This window comes from Pogoniulus pusillus, chromosome 9 (assembly GCF_015220805.1).
Source record: "Pogoniulus pusillus isolate bPogPus1 chromosome 9, bPogPus1.pri, whole genome shotgun sequence".
Lineage (NCBI taxonomy): Eukaryota > Metazoa > Chordata > Aves > Piciformes > Lybiidae > Pogoniulus > Pogoniulus pusillus.
Window position 1 is genome coordinate 29,670,727 of NC_087272.1, and position 23,872 is coordinate 29,694,598.

The 23,872-nt window shown below is 43.5% G+C and overlaps 1 protein-coding gene across 2 annotated transcripts in view; it reads left to right on the forward strand.

Moving 5' to 3' along the window:
- Positions 1-22,588, forward strand: part of TBC1D19 (TBC1 domain family member 19) — a 38,236-nt gene extending 15,648 nt beyond the window's left edge. For both annotated transcript variants that reach the window (XM_064149103.1, XM_064149104.1), the window contains exons 6-21: positions 126-189; positions 1,048-1,094; positions 2,323-2,433; positions 3,269-3,341; positions 4,110-4,148; positions 6,980-7,092; positions 8,220-8,294; positions 9,700-9,762; positions 11,947-12,031; positions 14,910-14,954; positions 16,076-16,108; positions 18,217-18,326; positions 19,260-19,351; positions 20,044-20,159; positions 21,121-21,191; positions 22,176-22,588. In XM_064149103.1, coding sequence (XP_064005173.1) covers positions 126-189; positions 1,048-1,094; positions 2,323-2,433; positions 3,269-3,341; positions 4,110-4,148; positions 6,980-7,092; positions 8,220-8,294; positions 9,700-9,762; positions 11,947-12,031; positions 14,910-14,954; positions 16,076-16,108; positions 18,217-18,326; positions 19,260-19,351; positions 20,044-20,159; positions 21,121-21,191; positions 22,176-22,250 — 1,212 coding nt within the window. In that variant the 3' untranslated portion in view covers positions 22,251-22,588. The remainder of the gene's footprint in view (positions 1-125; positions 190-1,047; positions 1,095-2,322; positions 2,434-3,268; positions 3,342-4,109; positions 4,149-6,979; positions 7,093-8,219; positions 8,295-9,699; positions 9,763-11,946; positions 12,032-14,909; positions 14,955-16,075; positions 16,109-18,216; positions 18,327-19,259; positions 19,352-20,043; positions 20,160-21,120; positions 21,192-22,175) is intronic.
- Positions 22,589-23,872: the final 1,284 nt, after the last annotated feature.

The following is a 23,872-nucleotide window of genomic DNA, read 5'->3' on the forward strand; positions in this document are numbered from 1 at the left end:
AGCAAAATAAGTTTGTTTTGTTAGTGCTTTGTTTTTAAAGCGTTACATTGATATATGTATTTGAAATAAACAGGCATGGTTTTACTCATTTTGTTAAAGAAGAGTTCCTTTATTATGTCTTTCAGAGGCCTGTAAATGAGCAGAAGGAGCTGCTTAATAAATGGAATGAAATGGGAACAGATGAGCCAGGTAAGGTCAGCTACATGTGTGTGCATTCAGCTTATGTACATAGAAAAAGAGCATATTCTTCTTAATTATTAATTAATGCTTAATGGAATAACTTCAAAGTAAACTGACTGCAACCCTTTTTTTCCTCGCTGGTGATGTGTCATAATGCCTAAATACTAATTTCATTGTCATTTTGTTTCAAGCTGAGAGGTTGTGGTCTTGTTTTCATTCTGGTGCTGCAGAAGTTAACACAGCTGGAGCACAGCTCCTCTTGGTGTAAGCTCAGGCAAGCAGAGAGGAAGTGTTTAGAACTATGGAGAATTAAGCTCAGACATTTTGTTAACAAAAGATCAACATTTGCACTAGGTAGTCATGATATCCCTAGGGAGAGCCTTGTTAGTTCACCTCCCACTTCCTTAAAGGAAATGGTCTTGCACAGGTGCCAGTTTGTACCTGGTTGCCACTTTTCTCATGGCAAATACTGTAATGGATTGTTTTAGGCCTGGGCCCCTTTTTTCATTTGAGAGCAGAACCTTTAATTCAACCTTGTTATTTATTTCAATCTGTGCTGTTTAAAAAATCCCATCTTCTGAACTTGCTCTCTCCCATGTCTAAAAATGGTTTCATCTAAAGACTGATATGGAACAAGTTAAAATTTCCTGTGGTTCTTCTTCATTTCCTTGGGGTTTACAAAACTAAGGCACTCACAGTAGCATAGTCTTGGAGAAGGTGTGGTGGTTTGAGCATGATATCTATGATGGTGGTGTTGGGATCTTCATGATGTCACTATGATTGCCAGCTTGTGTCACAGGTGTGGGGAAGCTGCAAGTTTGTTCATCTCTTGGTTTTAACCCAGCCTTAATGCAAATCTTTTTTCAGATCTCAGTCTCTTTCGGCCTGTGTATGCACCAAAGGATTTTCTGGAGGTAAGCATTGCTGAAACAGTGCCTCAGCCACTGACTCACAGCCATTACAGTCTTTTATGGGAGGTGAGGAAAAAAACTCAGAGCATTTCAAACCATTTCTCCTTTACAGCAAGTATTTGACTCTTTTTTATCTCTCCAAGTCTGCAATACATAAAGCTGATAAATATCAGTATATGAGGCTGATAGACCTTTGGGATAGATAACAGACCTGTACACAACTGAAAGCCTGGAGAAGAGGAGGCTTGGGGTGACCTCGTTGCTGTCTACAACTACCTGAAGGGAGATTGTAGCCAGGTGGGGTTGGTCTCTTCTCCCAGGCAATCAGCAACAGAACAAGGGGACACAGTCTCAACTTGTGCCAGGGGAAGTATAGGCTGGATGTTAGGAGGAAGTTCTTCACAGAGAGAGTGATTGACATTGGAATGAGCTGACCAGGGAGGTGATGGAGGCACCTATACTTCCCCCGGCACAACTTGAGACTGTGTCCCCTTGTTCTGTTGGATAGGTCTGGGTGCTAGGTTGGACTGGATGATCTTGGAGGTCTCTTCCAACCTGGTTGATTCTATGATTCTATTGCTGGTTGCCTGGGAGAAGAGGTAGTTGTAGACAGCAATGAAGTTCCCCCTGAGCCTCCTTTTCTCCAGGCTAAACAACCCCATCTCCCTCAGCCTCTTTTTTTCCTGAATCAAAAGAAGATGTTTTGGTGTATTGTTAGGTAATAATAAATTATTTTGAGAGCAAATTACATGGGACTTTGGTAGAAAGCTCCTTAAGATTGCCAGTGTGAGGATGTAGATAAAAATGCTTCCAGAAAATAACAATACTGAATAATATCCCAGGTATTGTAGCTATCAGGAGTACACCCTTGGCTTTGAACAGCATTGAGGAAGAAAATTTGAGTCAGAACATGACCATGTAGCCAACACTTGATAAAGAAGTAAATAATTCCTGTTTTTTTTTTAATTGCTGAATGTGAGCTCACTTTTCAAAGCAGACTACACTTTGTCTTTGAAACATTTGGCTGCTTTTTGATTTTGAAAATGAAAATTATAATTGGATATATAAAGTATAACGAAAATGAAAATTGGCTGATTTGGGCATATCTGTGACAGCTGCAGGCAGTGGTTTTGTGTTGAATTCACCGTTTGTAGTGCTGGTGATGCTCAGAGGAGCTCTGAATGTGAGCTGCTGAGCACACAAAAGGAGTGACAGAGCTGTGTTTTTTAAGGTGCTGATGAATCTGCGAAACCCAAACTATGACAACGGAGAGCAGCCTAGCTTCAGAACTCACCTGGGGCTAATTCAGGTGCCACTGAAAGTTAAAGATATTCCCGAATTGGTAAGTGGAGTTTTGCTTACAAAGGTTTCTGTAAGAACTACTTTGCCTTGCCAGTTAATAAGATTCCAAGGACGAATATTAGCATCACAGTAAGTTTCTACTTTTTAAAGTGAAAAGCTATCCCAATATGTAGTTGCAACATGGAGCATGAAAAAGTTTTATTGAAATATGTTTGTAATGAGGGATAAGGCATTAGGAGTGAATTATCTGCAGGTAGAAAAGTTTTCATTTCATGCCACACAGGTTTGATTTGTGCCAAAAAAAACCCTCTTCTGTAGATGTTACTCGTTGCTTTATGTTTTGTACAAGAAACTTAGGTAGTTTATCTGAATTCTGCAGTTCTGTTGGATGCTGTATGAGAACAATAACATGGCCATTAGCTTCTGATTTTCTTCTCAAAGTAATTTTAAGTCCCTTTATTGTCAGGTGGTCAATGGAATGAAATGCTTCACAGTAGCATTATCATTGGAAAATAGGGGAGCTCTTCTCAGTGCTCTGGAGGGTTTCATGCTAAAAGAAGAGCTTGCACCTATCTAGGAAAAAGAGCTGGGAAGGGGAGAGATCCTGCACTTGTACTTTTATTCACCACTATATTGCATCCTTATAGCTGTAGCTCACACTTCACATGAAAACTAGAGGCTGTAGCTGAAACTTGAGAAAGAATGGATATGAGATTCTTCTCTTCAGAAACCTGAGCTCATGTTCCACATGTATGCATCTGAAAGAACTGAGTTTGGTTTAGAAAATATTTTCATTAGGCCTTTCAGAAGAAATCTCTGGTGATTCAGAGAATGAAATCTTGTTAGTTATTCTTCTCTGGTTTTGTTTCTTTCAGAAAGAAGACTTCAGTGAACTAGGCTTAAATACAGGACAGCTGGGCATCGATGATTCAGCACAAGTGCCTCCTGGTTAGCAAATGCTGTACTTCACTTAAGTAGAACACTGATTAGTGGAATAATTTGCACTTAGCAAGTAATTTGCATATTTTTTCCCTTAGTAAGCCATAAGCAATTGTTCTGCAACTATGATTATAGTGATTTTCTTAGTAATAATAGAAAACATTGCAAATATGCAGGGTCAGATTTGAAAAAGATTTAACATCATCACCTTCAGTTGCAAAAGTGTTAATTTCAATGTGTTTGAACACTTCAGGATCTAGAGAACCAAAATGCCTGTTTCCGAAAATACCAATGAATGAGAGGCCAACTAACAGTCATATACACAGACATCTTTACATCACTGTCTTGGAGAAAATACTACCAAAATGCCCCTATATTAATATTCAGTTGTTTAAATAATTGGTTTTCCATGCCTGCATTTATTCCCTCAGGAGCAAGATTTACAGTGGTCTTTCCATATAAAAATGGGAAGCACTCTTGTGTCAAGTGATTTTTGCTTTTAAATAGAAGCTTCCCTGACTAGGGGAGGTAGGTTCATGTAGTACAGTGCTTTGGTGTCTGTGTCCTTCAGACAAGAAAACATTCTGTACTATTTTTTTCTTCCTAGCTTTTGAACAAGAATATTGATGCTGCTGCAGGTTAATTTTTAGTGCCGTTAGCAGCAGAAATCAGCTGAATGAGATGGTGTGTAGTAAAATATAAAGTGCATTAGTAGCTTAGAGTATCTTCTTTTTCCATTTATTTTTGGCCATTCTTTCCTATTTCTTGATTTTCCAGAGTTCTTTGAAAATGAACATGTACGTGTTGGACAGAAAGGTAGGAATCTGTTTTCATCTGTAATAGCCTGTGAGTAGTCAGGAATGCATTGAGTGAATTTCTGCCTCATTTAGGTGTGCCTCTCAGAATGGCAAGAATTTAGCCAGACTAGGGCACAGCATTCTCAGCAGTGCCACTGTAATTTAGCCAGAGGCAGGCAGCAATGCTCTTGTCATTTAGCTAGAGATAGGACGCATACAACATAAAGAGCTCCATAGACATCTCATTAAAAAATAAGTAGGAAGCCCAGAGACAGAACTTTTGATGGTAGCTTAAGTTGTGCCACTACCAAAATGAGTTCAAAATCCAAAGAGCCTGGCCTGCCTTCTCTGCACACAAAGGTCTCACCAGTGTCATGGGATTCATGCCCTGTACCTCAGGACAGAGCTGTTGCAGTGGCCATTGGTGGTGGCAGAACTTGCTAAATATTGCGGTGTGTAAAATTCACCTACTTCTCTCTCTTCACTGCTTGCTTTGTAGGTTAAGATATAGCATGAAAAAGAAAGGAGGAGAAAAGAAACAGTAATTTGTTAGCTCAAGTTTGATTATAAAAGAAACAGACAAGGAGTGTTGTGATTCCTGCTAAACGTCATCGTCAAGGACAAAAAAGGAAGTGGATGCCATCCTGAAAGGCTTCCAGCCCATTTTTGTTGCAGTAACAAAAGAATGACGTTGCTTTCTTTATTCTCCTTTTGTGGATCTCTTTCTGTCTCTCGCAGTATTTTCTGATCCAAGAGCACCTCATTATGGTACTACCCATCTCTCTGTTCTTCTCCTGTTCTTCCCCATCCAGATTTCCTCAGCTGGTCATGCAACTTCACAGCATGACTCTCACTGCTTATATCTTGCCCATGTCAAGCAGCCTCCACGACAGAGACTGTCCTGGCTTTTCCCGTGTACAAAGAAACAAAACGTTGTAGAAATGCAAGTTAAGACTCTTGACATAAACTGCAATCTCAGTTCCTTCAGTGGGAATCTCACTGCTTGCTCTATTGGGTGTTTGTGATGATTTTGGCTGCCACTCACCTAGCATTTTGCTTTGATATTAGTGGCATTGCCAAGCCTGAGCAGTCTTCCGTATTGCATTTAGTAAACCCCCATATCTTATGCAGCAGAACTGCTTTGTAATGTTTTGTGTCTCATTTGTGATGATGAAGCCATCAGGGAAGTGCTGATGGCCACTGAGATGAGGTAGGCTTTTCCAAAGTTCTGGTGTTCATTTCTTTTTGCCATATTTGTTTAGGAAGAAAGGCTCACACCTCATCTGTGTCAGCTCTGCAGGTCAGACAGACCTGGTGGGCTAGTCTAGGCAGTATTTGAGAAGCAGTATTTGAGAAGAGAGGGAAGGAGACGGGAATCAATTAAATAGATTTGTAATTTCATACCTTGTCCTTCTAAGTGGTGTCAGGGCAGATACTTGGATGTCAAATTTAATGAAATTTAGAAATTGAGTTGTTTCTGAGAGCCTTCAGCAAACTCAAAGAGCATGGCTTTGGGAACTTCTGAATAGCAGTCCAATGCTTGTCTGGTGTCTAAGTGATCCTACAGAAATCCTTCCAGCTCCCTCTGCTGTGAGAGACGTATCAGCTATGAAGGCACAGTTAAATCATCTAACCTGGATGGGGAACAAGACTTATACCAGCTCATGCTAGCACGCGGTGCCTGTCTTTCAAGGTCATGGATTGAAGCAAGGAAGGACATAATCTGCTCCAGGGTGCACACAGTATTGGATTCTTGAGAAGGCCCTTGGGGCTGAGCAGCCTAAAGCTCCATAGCCATGACCCATCTCTGCAAATCTGTCAACAGCAGAGCATTTGTTTGCTGTCAGTCTGAAGGAAAACAAGAACCTTTGAGGAAAGAAAGCTTTTATCCTCCAGAGTGCCTACACCAATAATGAAACACCATGACAGGACACTCTGAACTGGAGTATTCTTGCCCTCCAGTTCTCTGTGGAGATATTCGTGTGAGAGGCAATCTCCTGTCTGAGCTGAGATGCCACTCATAGCTAAACAGGAGTGCTTTGTGGCTATATATGGCTGTGTGTTCTGCTTGATGCCAGCTTGCTGGCTGCAGCTAGTCTTGATGTAGCCACACATATGGGATAAGAGGGTCCATAGTGCATGCTGCTGTGTGACAGAAAGTGCAACAGCCTTGCTCTTCAGCACCAATTCTTTTGTTTCACAGAGAACATTAGTGGTTGGGAGGGATCTCGAAAGATCATAAAGTCTAAGCCCCCTGCCAGAGCAGGATCACCTAGAGTAGGTCACACAGGAATGCATCCAGGCAAGTTTTGAATGTCTCCAGAGGAGACTCTACAACCATTCTGGACAGCCTTCTTCTAGTATTCTGTCACTCTCACAGTGAAAAAGTTTTTCCTTACATTCACATGAAATCTCCTCTGCTCCAGCTTGCACCCATTAACTCTTGTCCTATCATTGGGTATCTCTGAGCAGAGCCTGGCTCTTGACACTTGCCCTTCACATATTTACAAACATGAATGGGGTCACCTTTCAGTTTCCTCCTTTCCAAGCTAAAGAGTGCTTCCTCAGACTTTGCTCAGGAGAGAGATGTTCCATTCCTTTCATTGTCTTTGTGGCTCTGTGCTGGGCTCCTTCAAGCAGTTCCCTGCCATTCATGAGTGGAACAGAACTAGACACTGTACTTCAGATGTGATACTTCCCAGGAAGCTGCTTCAAAATCACATTGTGCAAACCAGACCTTGTCATTAGTGGACATTTACATCATGGTAAACCAGTTTGTAAAGTTAGAAATGAAAGAATTTGATACAGTCTCAGACTTGATTAGTTCATTCTGTGCTTTGTTTCTCACAGTTCTAGCAGAGCAAGACAGTGCTGCAGCTCAGCAGTATGTTCGTCAGGGATGTCCCACTGCACTCCGAGCTGATCTATGGGCCCTCATCCTCAATATTTCCAACCAGCCAGAGGTAAGGAGCAAAGGGAGAGTCAAGGAAAAAAGACTCAGTGAAAAAGACAAAAGCACATCTCTCCTGGTGGTCTTTTTCCAAAGGAGAAATGCTCTGATAATATGTCACAGAAACTTGTTGGGAAATAGGCATCTGCCTGGCAAACACTCCATGCTGTGCTGAAGTCATGTAGGCTCTTCCCTTGTCTTAACGAACAAAACACTGTAGGACAAACTGATTGCTGGTTTTTAGGCTTTAATCCAAACCTCACAAGTTACAGTGTCTCTGTTTAGCTTCCCCAATGTCAGTCTTTCTTTGTATCCCTGCTTCTATGCTTCACTCACCTATCTCTTTATGTTGGGTTTGAGAGGCAGGTGTAGGAACTGCAAGCACAAGCTGAATGATAAGCTGCCAATAGCTGGGCACTGAGCTGCAGCTCCAGTGCCAGGGATATCCTGAGAAGTCCCTAGTGGGACTTTTGCCTACACAGAGGCTGCTGAGTAATCTAGACCTTAACTGCAAAGAAGGTGAATCACCAGTTTCTACTTAATGAGGTTTACTGGATGCTGCTGAAAGATGCTGTTCTCCTGTGCTTGTGAGCTGCTTCCAGAGATCCATTTATGGTCTCAGGTAGATATGGGAGGAGGTTTTAGCATGGAAATGTTGATATTTGGCTTTCTAAGAGGGCTGGGCACTGTAATACTGCAGTAGTCTTTGTTTCACCTGAGAAAGATGAGTGTGTTTGGAGGTGTTATTGAAAACATGTAATTTTGAGACAAGTCTATATCAAAATGCAACATGTTTTTTAAGAAGGCAAAGTTTATAAATCAGGGTTGCATTATGTTTTGCAGAGGAAAGAAAAGTTGAGTCAGGTGAAAATGGTAACATTTTGATCTTGTGGTTCCTCCATTCTCATTGTATTTGTTATCTAAAGGGGAGTCAGTTCCTGAGGTCTCAAACATCTGCTTCATCTTGTAGGGCTTAGCTAGAATGAGCCTTGATATAAAACCTCGTACATCTTGCAGGGGACTTTCAGCTGAGTACATGCTTCTGCTTTCATTTCATAAAACTGCTAAAAACTGGCTTTGTTAGTTAAAATATGATTTAAAGTCATGTGTCAGGCTGATGATTCACGTTTGTAATTCTAGGATATCTTGTACTATGAGCAGCTGAAGTCCAACGTGATTCAGCACGACCTTTTAGTGGACAGCCTGATCTACAAAGTGAGTGACAGTGCTTGAGTGATTTCTCTGCTCACCACACCAGTGTCTCGAGTTTAACAGAAATGTTGGATAATTTGGTTTTAAGGAATGTGAGAAGAGTTGGTATGAGTAGTGGTGCCCTCCAAGGATCAGTTCTGGGCCCAGTTCTGTTCAGTAGCTTTATCGATGATCTGGACCAGAGGATTGAGTCCATCATCAGTAAGTTTGCAGATGACTCCAAGCTAGGAGCAGATGTTGATCCGTTGGAGAATAGGGCAGCCCTGCAGAGGGGCCTTGACAGGCTGGATGGGTGGGCAGAAGCCAATGGGAAAAGATTTAACAAGGCCAAGTGCAGGGTTCTACACTTTGGCCAAAACAACCCCAAGCAGTGCTATAGGCTGGAAACAGAGTGGCTGGAGAGCAGCCAGGCAGAAAGGGACCTGGGGGTACTGATAGATAGTAGCTGAACATGAGCCAGCAGTGTGCCCAGGTGGCCAAGAGAGCCAATGGTATCCTGGCCTGTATCAGGAACAGTGTGGCCAGTAGGACAAGGGAGGTTATTCTTCTCCTGTATTCCACACTGGTGAGGCCACACCTTGAGTCCTGTGCCCAGAGATGTTGAGATACTGGAATGTGTCCAGAGAAGGGCAGTGAAGCTGATGAGAGGCCTAGAACACAGCCCTGTGAGGAGAGACTGAGGGAGCTGGGGTTGTTTAGCCTGGAGAAGAGGAGGCTCAGGGGTGACCTCATTGCTGTCTACAACTACCTGAAGAGAGGCTGTAGCCAGGTGGGGGTTGTTCTCTTCTGCCAGTCAACCAGCAACAGAACAAGGGGACACAGTCTCAAGTTGTGCCGGGGAAAGTATAGGCTGGATGTTAGGAGGAAGCTCTTCACAGAGAGAGTGATTGGCGTTGGAATGGGCTGCCCAGGGAGGTGGTGGAGTCGCCATCCCTGGGGGTGTTCAAGAAAAGCCTGGATGAGGCACTTAGTGCCATGATCTAGTTGATTGGACAGGGCTGGGTGCTAGGTTGGCCTGGATGAGGTTGGAGGTCTCTTCCAACCTGGTTGATTCTATGACTGTTACTGTCAACTCTCTCCTTATGTCTGTGCTGGCTCTTGTGTGAAACATTTGAGTTGAGCTGTTTAACTGGTAAAGAAATGGTGACTTCATCTGAAGGAATAACTGTTTGGTGAGGCTCTGACCACTTTTGTTACAAGTTTTAGTTCTGAACACTTTACTTATCAAGTTAAGGAAGCATTTTAAAATGGTAAAGTCTGGAGTGTCTGCTTAACTACAGCTCTCTGGTGATTCAGTGGTGAAACAGTCTCTTCTACCACAAGGTTTGGTAGTGCTAGATTTGGCTTCTGTGACAGGTTGAGGAGATGTCTCCTGACTCTAAACTGCTGTCTTTTTTACTGCTGACAGGATGTAAAGCTGACAGCAAGCAACGACGACTACTACTTTGTGTTTGAAGATTATTTATACCAGGTATGTCACTGTTGTTTCTTAGAAAGCTACAAAGTCCCTCCTGTGGGGTGATGAGCAGGAACCACCTTGCATTTCATGCAGGCAGAGGGACCCTGGACTGCAGTGCATTGTTTGCTGCATTGCTTTTGGGTAACAGTCTTATGCAGCTCATCACCAAGACTGGCTTCTGGAATTCCTGCTCTGAAAAGCCCAAACCTTGCAGGAAGCCAGAAGTTACAAAGCCAGCCACATTCTTTCCCTTTCCAACTCTGCAATAATGCAGTGATTAACAGAGAGCTGAAGACCTGAAGTATACTGAGTGTTTCAGTTTATAAAATAATAATGCTATTGCTCTGCAGTGACCTACTGCAATAAGCTTGAAAGCTGTTGTATGGACATCTCTTCAAACTAGAGCCACTGGTCCTGAGTAAGGCAGGGATGTGGTTAGGAACTGCTGGAATGCATCCCATTCCAATTCTGATTCCAGCAGTGTAACCCAGATCATCATTGTTTTCTTTAGCATTACTGCTGTTGTGAATGAGAGCAATAATACAGGAATTAATAAATGTGTCAATGCATTATTTCAGGCCAGAGCTTTAGTTTGAACATTTGAGTCTTGCATCTTCCATAATGAATCCACACAGATGACTTCACCTATTAGTTTTGGGGTAGTTTAAGATACAGTTTATCTCTTGAGAAGATGAATAATCCTAATCTAACCCCCTTCCAGGTACTGGGATTGGGAACTTCATTCCTAAAGACCAGGGCCTCAGATGAAGGTTACATTCTTTCCCCTATAAGAGAACATAATTTATGTCCTTTTCAGATTAGTTTCATTTTCCTTCACCTCAGTTAACATCTACAGAGAAATAGATTTGCCTGTGCATCGTCAGCTGTATTGTGGCAGCCAGGAAAATGATTATGCGTTGTGCAAAAATATTTAGCTTAAACTGAGATAAAGAAACTTGTTCTTTTACAAATATGTTTGTGTCTGAGAGAGAATTTTAACGTTCAAAAGAGGAAAAAAGCTCAAAATCTGACTTGCCTCCCATAAGAAATGAGAAAAAAACAAGGATGTCCAGATGTCAGCGTTTTGGGTTTGCCTGCTTCCTCTTGACAGATGCTGATGTCTGGAAGATATTTGTGGGAATTAAAGGAAAAATCCATTCGTTTTTATTCACAGTAAATTCTGTAGTGAAACATCACCTAAACGAGTTCGACCTTTTGCACCTTGGATACAGTTAAAACAAACAAGCAAACCCTTAAAACCTGCAAGAGCAGAGAAGTTGAAGGGAACGCAGAAAAGGTTGAAGCCTGCCTGGTTTCTGCCCTCTTGTGCACAGGCTTGGTGGTGCATCCTCGGGCTGCATGGCAACACCAAACTGTAAGGGAGAGAGATTAGTACTGCCTTCCTACCGCTGCATGTAGGATGAGATTCGTTGATGTTCGTTCTTTTCCAGGAATGTTTTCATTTTTTACTGTTGCACTCAGGTGCTGTCAGTATCAAATTCTTCAGTAAGCGATACAGTTACCTTTTCCAAAATGCATTTTAGAACTTGTGGGTGTGAGGTGGACAGCACAGTCTGTGTGTTTGGAAAGAGCTCTGAACATTATGCAAGCATTCTGTCAAGCTGCAGGGAAGTTAAATGTGCAGTTTAGAAACATATTTTTTTATATAGCATATAAACATACAATTTTAGGAAGCTAGGACTACAGTTATGGTGATCCTGCTCTAGCAGGGAGGATGAGACTAGATGATCTTCAGAGGTCACTTCCAACCCCTGCCATTCCATGAAGGACAGTGACTGCAAGGATCAGTCTCCTAGCCCAGCACACATGGAAATGTCAGTGGTTCCTTTGCTCAGTCCCTCACTAGGATTTCCCCAGGTTGTAGTAACTGAGTAGAACAAGAATCCAATCACACAAAGCCCCCAGCTGCATTCAGAGTCACAAATGGTGTAGAAGAAAGGGATAAATTTGTGCTGAGTGGCAGAGAAGGGTTGGAGATGGTGCTCTGCTGACCAGAGATGAATGTGAATGCAAAATCAGAGCCTGGAAACTTGAACAACAAAGCCAATGATGTAAGTCAAGAGCTTTCAACATTATTAGCTGCCTTCTACGAGGTGCTGATGAAGGCACTTAAATCTGTGTGTCACTGCTTTGCTAATCAGCCAGTCACTGACTTTGTCTGCTGCCTTTCTGCAGGTCCTGCTCTGTTTCTCCCGGGACACATCTGTGCTGGAGCACTTCGCCTACAGCAGTGCCACCCCACCCAAGTCCTACATCCGAGGTAAAGGGCTCTGTTCAAAGCGCTGTGTGGGGTTTTATGACTGCTGCAGTAACACAGGGTGGAAATTTGCTTGGTGTTCATTACATCTTCTAGACTGTGTAAAAAAGAAGATGAGTTAAAGACTCCATGTGTCCTGCTGACACCTGCAGACTCTGATGGGACAGTGTAGAAACTGATCACTTGGAGGCCAGATTGCAGCCTTGTTCTTTTACTGTGAGAGTTTTCTGTGTGTAATTCTCCAGTGTTTTACCAAAACGGATGAAACACACAACTATGCCAGTGTGATAGTATCTTGACAACATCTGGTTCCATCAGAGATATGAGTTGAAGTACCCAGCCAGATTCAGCACATGCAGCAGCTGTGGTGGTAGTACAAAGAATCATAGAATCATTAAAGCTGGCAGAGATCTTTAAGACATCTTCCCACAGCAGTAAATTCTGCAGGGTTTGTAAGCAGGAGCAGAATGTGCTACTGAAGACTTGTGGGCTCTGTTGGGAGTTCTGGGAGAGTGGAGCTCTACCAGGCATGGCATTTTCCAGAATGTTGGCTTTCTTTTTGATGGCCTTTGGCTTAAGTGCTCCCTTAAGCCTTGCTTTTCTTAGCAGTCTTATATTTACTGGCTCAGTCCACTTCTATTCATTTTCTGTCAATTTTTAATTGCCATACCTCTGGACTCTTTTTCCTTCTTAGGTCCCCACTTGCTTGGCTTTACCCAGTGGTTCCTAGTTTTGCCTTCCTCCTTCAATCATTCAGCAATCCAACCACTCATTTTTTCATCTACTTTTGCCTTCTGCATTCTGATTCCCTCCCTCATGCCACTTACTTGGCCAGAGGTGATTCCCCATACCAAGTACTTCTTTTGCACAGGATGTCGCTGATGAATTTCCTCTTGCTGCTACTTGTGTCACTAGAAATAGTGTTTGTTTTTGTAGTTGTCTTCTTCATTCCTTGTTGCTTTGCAGGCCTTTTCTCTCTCTTTAACTGAGTTCAGGAAGTTTTCATTACCTGCTTCTAGACCCAAGCCATGGGCTTATCTGAGGGCAGAGCAGCAGTGGGACCACAGGGCTCTAGCAGGCATGGGGAACATCCTGCTTGTTCCCAGATAAATCTGGGGAGTGAAGCTGCTGACACCTAGATGTGTGCAGGGCCTGGTTTTGGCTGATTTTCCAGGAGATGAGCTTTATGCTGGAAGTACTCCTTCCAGATGGCAGCTGCAGGCCAGTTATTGCATGGAAAAATAAAACAAGAGGTTTTAGTGTGATGGAATGACTGATTTCTGTAACTGGAAATGCCTGGGGTTTATTTTGATGGGGCAAGAGATTAGCAGGGTGATTTTTATTCAGTTCAGTTGATTCATGCTAGAGGAAAATATCCAAATTCAGATCCCACTGAATGTGACAAGGGTTTGTTGTGCTAAATTCTCACATAAGAGTGAAGAAAATACAGAGGTATCTCAAGGATCTCTGACTATTCTAAAAGTAGATTTTTTTACATTTTAAAACTAAAATAATTCCAGCTTTTGATTAGAGCTTTTAATTAGTTGTAATTATCACAGAATCACAACACCATCTTTGGTCCAACCTTCAACCCAGCACTGCAAAGTCATCACTAAACCATGTCTGATTAAAACACTTCTTTCTTTCTAAATAAATTGCACATTTTTTTTAATAGTGGATTTGTAGGTATTAGATGTGTAGTTAAAATACAGTTAACTAATGTAACATCTTCATTTAGTAAGGAACAGAAACACAACCACAGAATGCCAGGTTGGAAGGGACCTCCAACCTTTCTAGGTCATAGTCAAGTTGAAATGAGCTGGCCCAGCACTCTGCCGAGCTGAGTCCAAAACATAACATACATTCAGATAATGTATGTGAATGCAGGGATGAAGTCTGATGATGGTTTTCTTTCTTGCATTTCAATTCTGGGTAGACCCAGGTTGCCCATGAAAAGAATTGTCAAGCACAGGAGTGATGTGAGAGGTCTGTTGCTGTGTCCATGTTCCTGGGGCAGGTGTTAAAGGAGCTAGGTACATAAGTACCTGAAGGCTGGTCAGGAGTGGGGGGACAGGCTCTGATCTCTGCTCCCTGTGATACGATAAGGAGCAGTGGGTGTAAGTTGCAGCAAAAGAGGTTCTGCCTCAACACAAGGGGGAACTTCTTTACTGTAAGGGTTGCAGAGCACTGGCACAGGCTCCCCAGGGAGGTTGTGGAGTCTCCTTCTCTGGAGCCTTTCAAGGCCTGTCTGGATGTGTTCCTCTGTGACCTGTCTTAGATAGTATTGTCCTGCTCTGGCAGGGGAGTTGGACTCGATGATTTCCTTGGGTCCCTTCCAACCCCTAACATCCTGTGATCCTATGATTTTATCATCAGTCTATACTATTGGTGATTGTCTTAATCTTTTGAGTCCAGCACATGACTTAAGTATTTCTTTTGGTCTGTCAGAAGTCTACCATCCATCTTCCTCCCTGCTGTCGGCTTAATAAAGCCCTGAATATTTTGTATCTCTTATATCTGTCTTTAGTGCCTTTACCATTCCATCAGCATGGTGGGCTCAGCCCATCACACTTAACCCTGACTGTCTTCAAGGTCTGTCTAGAGCTCCTAAGACACCCCAGTTATCTCCTAAGACACCTCTGTGGGTCAGCACTACTGAGATCTTCCTCTTCTTTCTGGCCGTGTCATCCTCCCTCTGCTGTTGCATTTTTGTGTCACATCTGACTTCCGCACTACTGGCTTGTTTGAGGCAGTATAAAGTGATCAGCAACGTAGTTAGTTAGGGGTTTTATCACTGTCACTTAGAGCCTACTTTTATAACTTGAATCTTCACAGCTGTAACAGCCTGTACAGATGTTAACTGTGGTTTGATGATTGGCAGGCAAGCTGGGGATGGAGGAGTACGCCGTGTTCTACCCTCCGAACGGTAAGAGCTGTGCTGCTGCCCCCTCTAGTGGCAGGCGGGGGAAAGACAGGGGGTTTGCTCAAACAGCACTTCGTTTGCTGCTACTCGGTGAGATTCTTTAATTGGAAAGAGTAAGCTGTGCTGAAGCTGCTCCAGAGCCACACTCAGCCTGGTGCTCCATGCCATGGCTATCTGTTTGAGTGGGAAGGAGGGAAAAAACTTCGGTATTCCAGCCTTGTCCATCATTGAGGGTCTGAACGGGATGTGCTGAATTTGGCTGACCCCAGCTCTGCAGTACCCAACAAAGCACACCATGGCTCTTCCTTTCAAAGTTTGTGGTTGAAACATTCACCCTTAATTAATCTATATAATTTAATGTCATGGCTGCTGTTGTTACTTCAGTTACCAATGTTCTTTCTTTTACAGCCTTTGTCTTTTGAATCCTTTCCATGCTTTTGTGCTGCATTTGTGTTTTTAAGTTCAAGTTCTTTGCTCTTGCTTTCAAGGCCTTTTGTCACCGATCTTAAATCTGTGTTTCTGGCATTATCTTTTGTTTCTTCATGTTCCAGGAGTGTCATGCTGGAAGCACAGGATTTTGTTCCCTCCCTCTTCTATGTTTGCCTTCACCATCCTTTGCAGATTTGTAGCCACGAAGCATTGTCCTTATGCCCTCTTTCCAAATCAGCTCTAGTGACTGGGAGCTGAGATCAGCTGGGAAGGAGGAGAAAACTGTCATGGTGCAGCAACCAAGTCCTCTGAGCACTGCATGAACTGCTAGAGTTCCAGGCCTCCTTTTCTCCTGCTTCCTCCTGGTCAGGGCATGACATTTGTCTGGAATTAAGTTCTGATTCCAGCAAAGCTCATACAGAATCTCTTCATGGAAACAGAGCTTTATACAGCTCTGTGGGAACTACAGCATGTGTTTAAAGATGTAGTTGGTTGTCTGAAATCAGTTATACAATTCCTGTACTTAATATTTACAAGATTGAGACCCAAGACTCCTCACAAGGAATGATTTCATTCCTGTGACAAGCAGACCACTCTTTGGAAGCTAAGGGGAGAAATACATTATTTTATTTCATTTTTCACATGGATAAAAAGAAATATCAAAGAACAAAACCAAAAATACTTTTCTTTTGTAGGTGTAATTCCTTTTCATGGCTTTTCTATGTATGGTAAGTATGACTCATGAACTCTGCAGAGCTCAGGGCTGCTTGGTACCATACTGCAGATTAAAGCTGTATGTACTTTGTGTGTGTATGTTCTGGGGTTTGTGTGTGAATCATTCTGAAAACTCCAAGCTGTTTCTGCTGACCTGTACTCTATTTAAAAGCTCACTGCCTCATGGGAGTTCCTTTCTTGAGAGCTCATAGCTGAGCTATACACAACCACAGAATGCCAGGTTGGAAGGGACCCCAGGGATCAGCTGGTCCAACCTTTCTAGGTCATAGTCAAGTTGAAATGAGCTGGCCCAGCACTCTGCCGAGCTGAGTCCAAAACATAACATACATTCAGATAATGTATGTGAATGCAGGGATGAAGTCTGATGATGGTTTGCTTTCTTGCATTTCAATTCTAGGTAGACCCAAGTTGCCCATGAAAAGAGTTGTCAAGCACAGGAGTGATGTGAGAGGTCTGTTGCTGTGTCCATGTGCCTAGGGCAGGTGTTAAAGGAACTAGGTTGCTGCACAGAGTACAGTCTCTCTCACTGGGTGGGAGCTTCTTCCCTCAGGCTCTCTCTAGTCGAGGTCTCAGAATATGCTGGTGGTGAGGAGAAGGGAAGCTCAAGAGCAGGGCAGCAACACCACAGTAGTGTAATTGCAGGCCCTGGGCATGGTAGGTGGCACCAAACAGAGCAGCCTGTGCATTCCATGCTGTGCTACTATGGGAGAAAGTGTCTGGGTCCTTATGTGAATCCTATATACATTGGCATGTTCACATACACACCGCCATGGAGTGCCGGTTGCCAGGCACTGTTCCTGTTCTCATCCTGGCCTGTGTGTGCAGGCTGCCGACTCTTCTACCTCCACCTTCAGTCATTAACAACGCACTGGGGGCAGCCTCTGCTTTCCTTACCCCAGCCTAGACACCTAGATGGGAGCATCTCAGCTGCCTTGGAGCCCACCTCTCAGAAAGACATGGCAGTGTTTGCTGTGAAGCCATCTTTGCCATGAATGTATGAAAACGACCTCACAAGTGTGCAGCCACACCTCTGTGAATGTCTGTCTGTGTGCATGTGTACAGGTGTGTGTGCATGCATATGTGTCACATCCCTAGTGTGTGGAAATAAACCTGGAGGGGACTCTGGCCAGAGGTTCTAGGGGTGCTGAGAGGTGAGCTGCTGTCCCTAAAGAGTGTAACTGTCCAGGGAAGCAGGGAGTGTGGTGGGTGGGCAGACCAAAGACTGCACATCAGTTTGTGTGGGCCAGTTGGCTGCAAAATGTGCATGGAATGGCTGCAGGGGTAGCAGGAAGCTGGTTGTGTTTGTGCAGTGTGTGCATACAGCAGGTTCATCTGTGGGCTAAACTTGTACAGAGAAAGCAAAAAGTACAGGTGGGAAACAAGTTTGAGAGCTTCTACTCTACCAGTATGGCTGTTGGGTGTGCTAAAAGACCTCTAAAGATCCAACTCCCAATGCTCCTGGTTTTCAGAACTCTACACAGGTCTCTGTCAGCCCCTCCTGCTTAGGCAAGGTGGCATTATTATTCTGGTGACCACAAGCTGTGGTTTGAGTATTTTCATTTTCATAGCACTTACCTCCAAGCAGCAAATCTATTCTGCTCTTGCAACTAAGGAACCACTTGGGAGATGGTCACTAGCCCGGGGATACAGGGGAAGTTAGAGATGGTTGAAGTTAGAGGTAGTTGAATCAAAACTTAGGCTGTTCATCATGCCATTGCCTCCCACCCCAAAGAAGCCTTAAAGTATATTTTTGTGCTTCTGAAGGCAGTGCTTCAGTAAGCAGGCTCTAATTAGTTCAGGTTATTGAAATCTCTGGAACTGTTACCTGCAATGTGCTGTACTCCCCTTCTTAACTTTGTACCTTAAATGCCAGACTCAGACTGTTACAAAGCAATTTTGTCTAAATAATTGTTTCAGGATTGCTTTTGTTTAATTGTACTTCTAGAAATGACTGTTTTCCCCCTACACACTTCATGCACTTAATCATTGAACTCTTTGAGCGATTTTACAGTGTTCTCAATTACAATTCTTTTATCCTTAATCATTGAACTCTTTGGTAGTTTGCAGTGTTGAGTCAATTACAACTCTTTTATCCTTCCAGTTGCTCCACTTTGTTTTCTGTACCATGAACCTCCCAAACTGTATCAGATATTCCGTGAGATGTATGTGCGTTTTTTCTTCAGACTTCATTCCATCTCTTCTCATCCCTCTGTAAGTTCATCAGCAATTAAAATCCACTCCCTTGATAATTCTTTTGGCTATGGAACAATGATATCCATGATTTTATGTGCGATTGAAATATCTCCTTTCCAGTAAAACAGAGGCGAGGCTGGAGGAATGCTTAGGTAACTCCCAGGTGGGATGTGTTGGGGTTTGACATCAGCGCCAGTCTTTGCTACAGAGTATTGGGTACTTCAGGCCAGTAGAGTTCTCCTGTTGTGAGACTCGGGGGTGGCTGGAGAGTCTTCTGTGCAGTAGACTTCTCAGCTCAAGAAGTCATATAAATGCATCCTGACTTCTGTGTTACAAGTGCACACTTGGGTGTTTTCTGGGGCAGAGGGACTAAAATATATAGCCATGTGTGCACCGCTCTTGTTTCAGTCGTGTTAAGGTAATGCCTCTTTCTTTACCTTGGGTATCTTTATGTGACAGCACTGCTGGATGAATTTACAACATTTCAATCTTTTGCTTGTGCTTATGCCCAAGACCAGCTTTCTCCAATATCAGACAGCTGGCTTATCTTCTATTTTTGTAGAATAAAACCTTTATTTCCTTATATTTCTCCTTCACAAAGTGCTCCTGGAAAACATTTCCTGGTTAAAAGAAAATCCTTTCCTTGATATTTCAAGGCTCTGCACTGTGCTCTCAGCCCCAGAGGTAATGGGGCAGACAGGAATCTGCTCATTTTTGTGGGGATTTTGAAAAGACATTTTAAAATTTATCTCTTTTTGTAGTTATCCCTATTGCTGGATGGGTTTAGTTGTCAGAGAGATGCTCTTTCTCACATCCTCTGGTTCTTAGTGTAGCTCAGGCCTGTTTCAAAGTGAACTCTGAAGTAGGCCATGCACACTTCTATGCTGGTGGTGTTTTCTCTGACCTGAGAGACTGGTGCTGGTGTTCAAGGATGTGTTCTTGTTTCTTCAGGGCATTGTGTCCTTGTGCTTGCTGTTTGAGACCCTCCTGCAGACCCATCTGCCTCAGCTGTTCTACCACCTGCGGGAGATCGGGGCGCAGCCGTGAGTGCTTCTTTCTGCCGTGCTGCCAGGGCTCCTGCAGAGAGCCCTGGCTCTGAAAAGGCTATTCTGTAGTCATTTCAGTGGAAAAATAGGGGAAATAACTCAAAAGTGCAAACCTCAGTCTGCCACTTTTCATTAGAGCCAGGACTCCAGCTGTCTCAAGCTACCTGTGTGTGCTTTGTGCACTTCTTGTGTGGTGTGTGAAAAATCTGCTCCCTGAGAAATGCTGCATCATTCAGCTGAGATTCAGTTCTTCAGGTCAGGTCTAATGGAACCAGTGACTTAGTTCCTGGGGACAGAAGATGGATATGTTAGCTCAGCAGAAGCTACTGAAAGGAGAGGGAGAACAAGAGGCTATAATTTTGCAGGGTACTCATTGTACCAAGTGCAACATAACCTATAATAATTGGTATTTACCAGCAGATAAAAGCTTGGGGTGATAGTAGCTGAGGATCCCTCTGGTGTGATTGTTTGGTCAGGATGTTCTACCAATACTTTGTACAATGATATGCTGCTTAGTTTTCGATGGCTGTGGCAAAGGCAAATATTGATTACTGATGCAGGAGGAGAATGTGGCTATGATTCCTGAAAGAAAAATGCAGCAGAACAGTTAAATATTCTTTCTAGAGGAGCTGCCTGATGGTTACAGGAGGCAGCAATGCAGTGACTGTCATTTTCTCCCCTGTCTGCAGGCTGAGGATCTCGTTTAAATGGATGGTGCGAGCGTTTTCTGGGTATTTAGCTACAGACCAGCTCTTGCTCCTGTGGGACAGGATCCTGGGGTACAACTCCCTCGAGATTCTTGCTGGTAAGAGAACCTTTGTTCAGAAGGTGTGAACTCCAGATGGCTGTAAGGCAAAGACATGTTAGCTCCATATATTCTGTGACAAGAAGCAGCAGCTGCTCTTTGAACACTGAAAGCTGGGTATACATTCAAGAGGATAACTTCAGGACCCCTCCAATGGCACAAATGCCACGTCTCTGACAGAAATGTGTGAGGTAGTTTGGGTTTAATGATAGCACTCTGAACAGCACGTGGAGTCTTCTCCCACCTTCATGGTAACAAGAAATGAGTCCATCACCTCTCACAAAACACAAGATTCATATTCATAGAATCAACCAGGTTGGAAAAGACCTCCAAGATCATCCAGTCCTTCCTTACCGCAAACAAGCTGCTTGCAGCAAGTGAGAGTTCCCCTGATATGGCTGGGATTTCTTCTTTCCAAGTGCTGTCTTTTAGATAGGACTTTGAGAGCTTTGTACCTTGTTTTTTTAAATAAAGGTAAGTGTCCTAAGATGTATGTAAGGTTTTAAGATGGGGGTTCTGAAGAAGATGCCTATCTTTAGTTGGGTCAGCTGTTAGTTACAGAGTAGGTGCATAGAGGAGAAAATGCTTCAGGTCCTGACAAGGCAGCTATGTGGAGACTTTTATAAGGTAGTACAAAAGAAATGAATGTAGGTTTTAGTGTTACAAAGTATTTACAATTAAAATACTGTTATTTAATTAAATTTAAATGGTTGGCTTAGAAATTAACTGCTTGCACATCACCTTGGCCTTATAACACAAAGCCAGTCAGCTTAAGCAGTTCCACTCAGACTTTCCTATTTCTTCTAAAGAGTGACCAAAGTAGCCCAGCCATCCAGTGGGTGCTGTTCTTCAGAGTCAAAGTGATTGCTCTAAGACAAGGAGAATTGGTATTTTACCCCAAAATTAATACAAACCCGCAACTAACAGGTCAGCAACTCAGCTTTTGGGCCTTTTCTTGCAGTACTGGCAGCTGCTGTGTTTGCTTTCCGAGCAGTCAACCTGATGGAGGTGACATCACTGGCTGCAGCTGAGGTAAGGATAAGTTTCAGTCAGAGGGGATGGAAATAGCTTCTGATGCTTTGCCAGCAGGAGTAACCCAAGCTTCACACGGCACGTGGTGCAGAGTGCAAATCTCCTGGCCTAAATTCTTACCTTGGGTAAAAATCCAAGGTAGTGGTGAACATGCAGTGCACGATGCTGCTGTTCTAGCATGAAAGGAAACAGAAGTGTGCCTCTGCTTCAGAAATGCCCTGTTGGCAAGTTACTTTGTGCAGTTAGATTATCTTTCTGGTTTAAGATCTAACCTTTGCCTGGGGGTTCTATTGTTTTTTTATATATTTCCAAGGTGTTTACCCTTTTTCTCAGCAGGGTTTGATGTGGCTGCTTCTGTAGGTTTTGATGGTGCAAAGATTGGACAAATTTCCTTGTGTCAGTGTTGAGCCTTGAACTTCACTGGGAGTACTGGCATGGGGAATGAAGAGAACTAAATTACTCAGATGAAGAGAGTTGTTGCTTAGTCATTTTGTTAAAAGATTTTTTAACCCAAAGTCTGGTCATTATTTTTTTTTTCAGATATTGAGAGCTTAGGATGACTTCCCCTTTTTTTTTTCACTTAAACCTGCTCTTATGAGCAGACTTTTTCAGTCATTCAATTGGACATACTTCACAAGTACTAGCCAAGCTACAGGATAAGGAGTCTTAATTCCCAATTATTTTTAGAACCAAGTTGAAATGTTAGAGCCCTGATGCCATGTGTGTGTGAAGGAAGGCTAAAGGCTCAAATCAGATGCCTTGGTTTCTGCAGGTAAACATGTTTTTTCTGTGAAATGTGGAATGAAAAACTGTACAGTAAGGCACTGACACAAAGCAGCATACATTGCTTCTAGCTAGCTCTGAATCTGGTCTTGTTGGTATTGTAGTCAGCATCCAAAAAAATATTTCTGACTTCTAGGCTCACTTTAAAGCAATTTGATTCAAATGTCACCTTTTAATAGGCCTTTTTGGTTGTTATCCTAGGCTGTGCTTGCTGACCTTTCCACCTTGAAAGTCATGCCTCTTCTGCAGATCTTCTTGTTCGCTACTGTCACTTGATCTGCTGCAACAGCGCTGGTACCACAGCCACAGGCCTTCTGCAGGAGCTGACCCTCAACTATGCAATGTCTGCATACAACCAAAATTAAGCTCTATGTATAATAATGATTTAGGGATCATGACTTGAGCATTTTCTAACAGAGAGCAGTGACTCTGCCCAGGAGCACGTGCCCAGGAGCACGTGCCCTGCATGCTCTGAATTTCACTTGGCAGCAGCAGGGCTTGTTGCTGTGCAGGAGAATGGCTGCTGCACAGGTGAAGAGCAGGGATCAGTGCTCACAGTGCATGTCCTGGTAAATAAAGGCAGTGAACTCCTGAGCTGAGTTCTGTGAGGTTCATGCTGGAGTTGTCAAAGCTGTCCTTTAATATGAAATGACTCGTTCAAGCTCACAGCTTAAAGGCTATCAGCTCAAGCACTAGCAGCTGAGAAAACCTGCAAGAATTGTTCTCATTTGCTGAGAGGAAAGGTAGGATCACAGACCAGTTCTGCTGTCTTCACAGCAAGTTCTTTCTCACCTTGGCAGCTGCTGGTTATCCTTTTCATACAGTCACTCCTTCCCCATCCATCCTCAGGCATGCGGAGCTCTCATCCACCCTCCAGTTTCTGCCTAGGGTCCCATGGAAGGCCCTGTGTATTGCTCCCCTGCAGAGAAGGCCTGAGCACAGCTTCTTCAGGACTTGTTGGGGCTGCTGCCTGCATGAGCCAAAATATTGAGAGCGATGCCAAGCAGCCTTTGCTGTGCCCTACAGCCCCTCAGGGAGGGCAAAACTACCCCTTTGCCAGTTCTCCAGCCTTCCTAATGTAGCATCTCCAGCCAGAGCTCAGCCTCTATGGGTGTGTGATGGGGGTGGGCACTGCACTGTCAGGCTGGCTTCTCCTCTGCCAGCCATCCTGTCTTTGGCTGAGGCCTTCCAGCTTCTCCCACTGACATGTTCAGTACCAAAGCTGGACTTGCTAACCTGGTTTGCTTGCACATATCTTAAAGGTTGAAAAGGAATCACACCCAGCCTAAGGAGTAATGCAGCCATTGCTCCTGCCACAGGACTTCTGTCTACTTCTCATGCATGTCATTGTCACCATATGTCACACAGAGTCACAGAATGCTCGGGGTTGGAAGGCACCTCCAGAGATCGAGTCCAACCTCCCTGCAGTGAACATGCTGAACTTAACGGCAGCCAAACATGAATCCTCCATATTCTGCTCAAAAACCAGATGCAAACTACCTAAGCTGTGGTCTCAGATGGGATTGTGAGCTTTAGATCTGTGGTTCTTGCTGTCCCCGTTGCGATGGAGTAAAAAACCTGCTGGGCTTGTGTAGACTGCTGGTGAATTGATCAGGCTGCTCTTAAAAAAGCTCAGGCTGTGGGCTCAGTGTCATCACTGCTTCTATAAAGAACCCAGCTGCCTCCCAGCTCTGCCATGCTGAGGGAAGGCATCTGGGGGAGTCTTATTCTGGATAACAAAGAAAAATGATATTTTTCTTAATATTGGCAAAGAGTGGTTTTAACTTTAAACTGGAGACTCTGTGAACATTTAGGTTGTAAAAGAGAATGCATGTGTGAGCTGTGCCTCAGGTTCTGGTATGGGGAGTAAAGGCACAGAAAGAGGAAGAGATTTACTA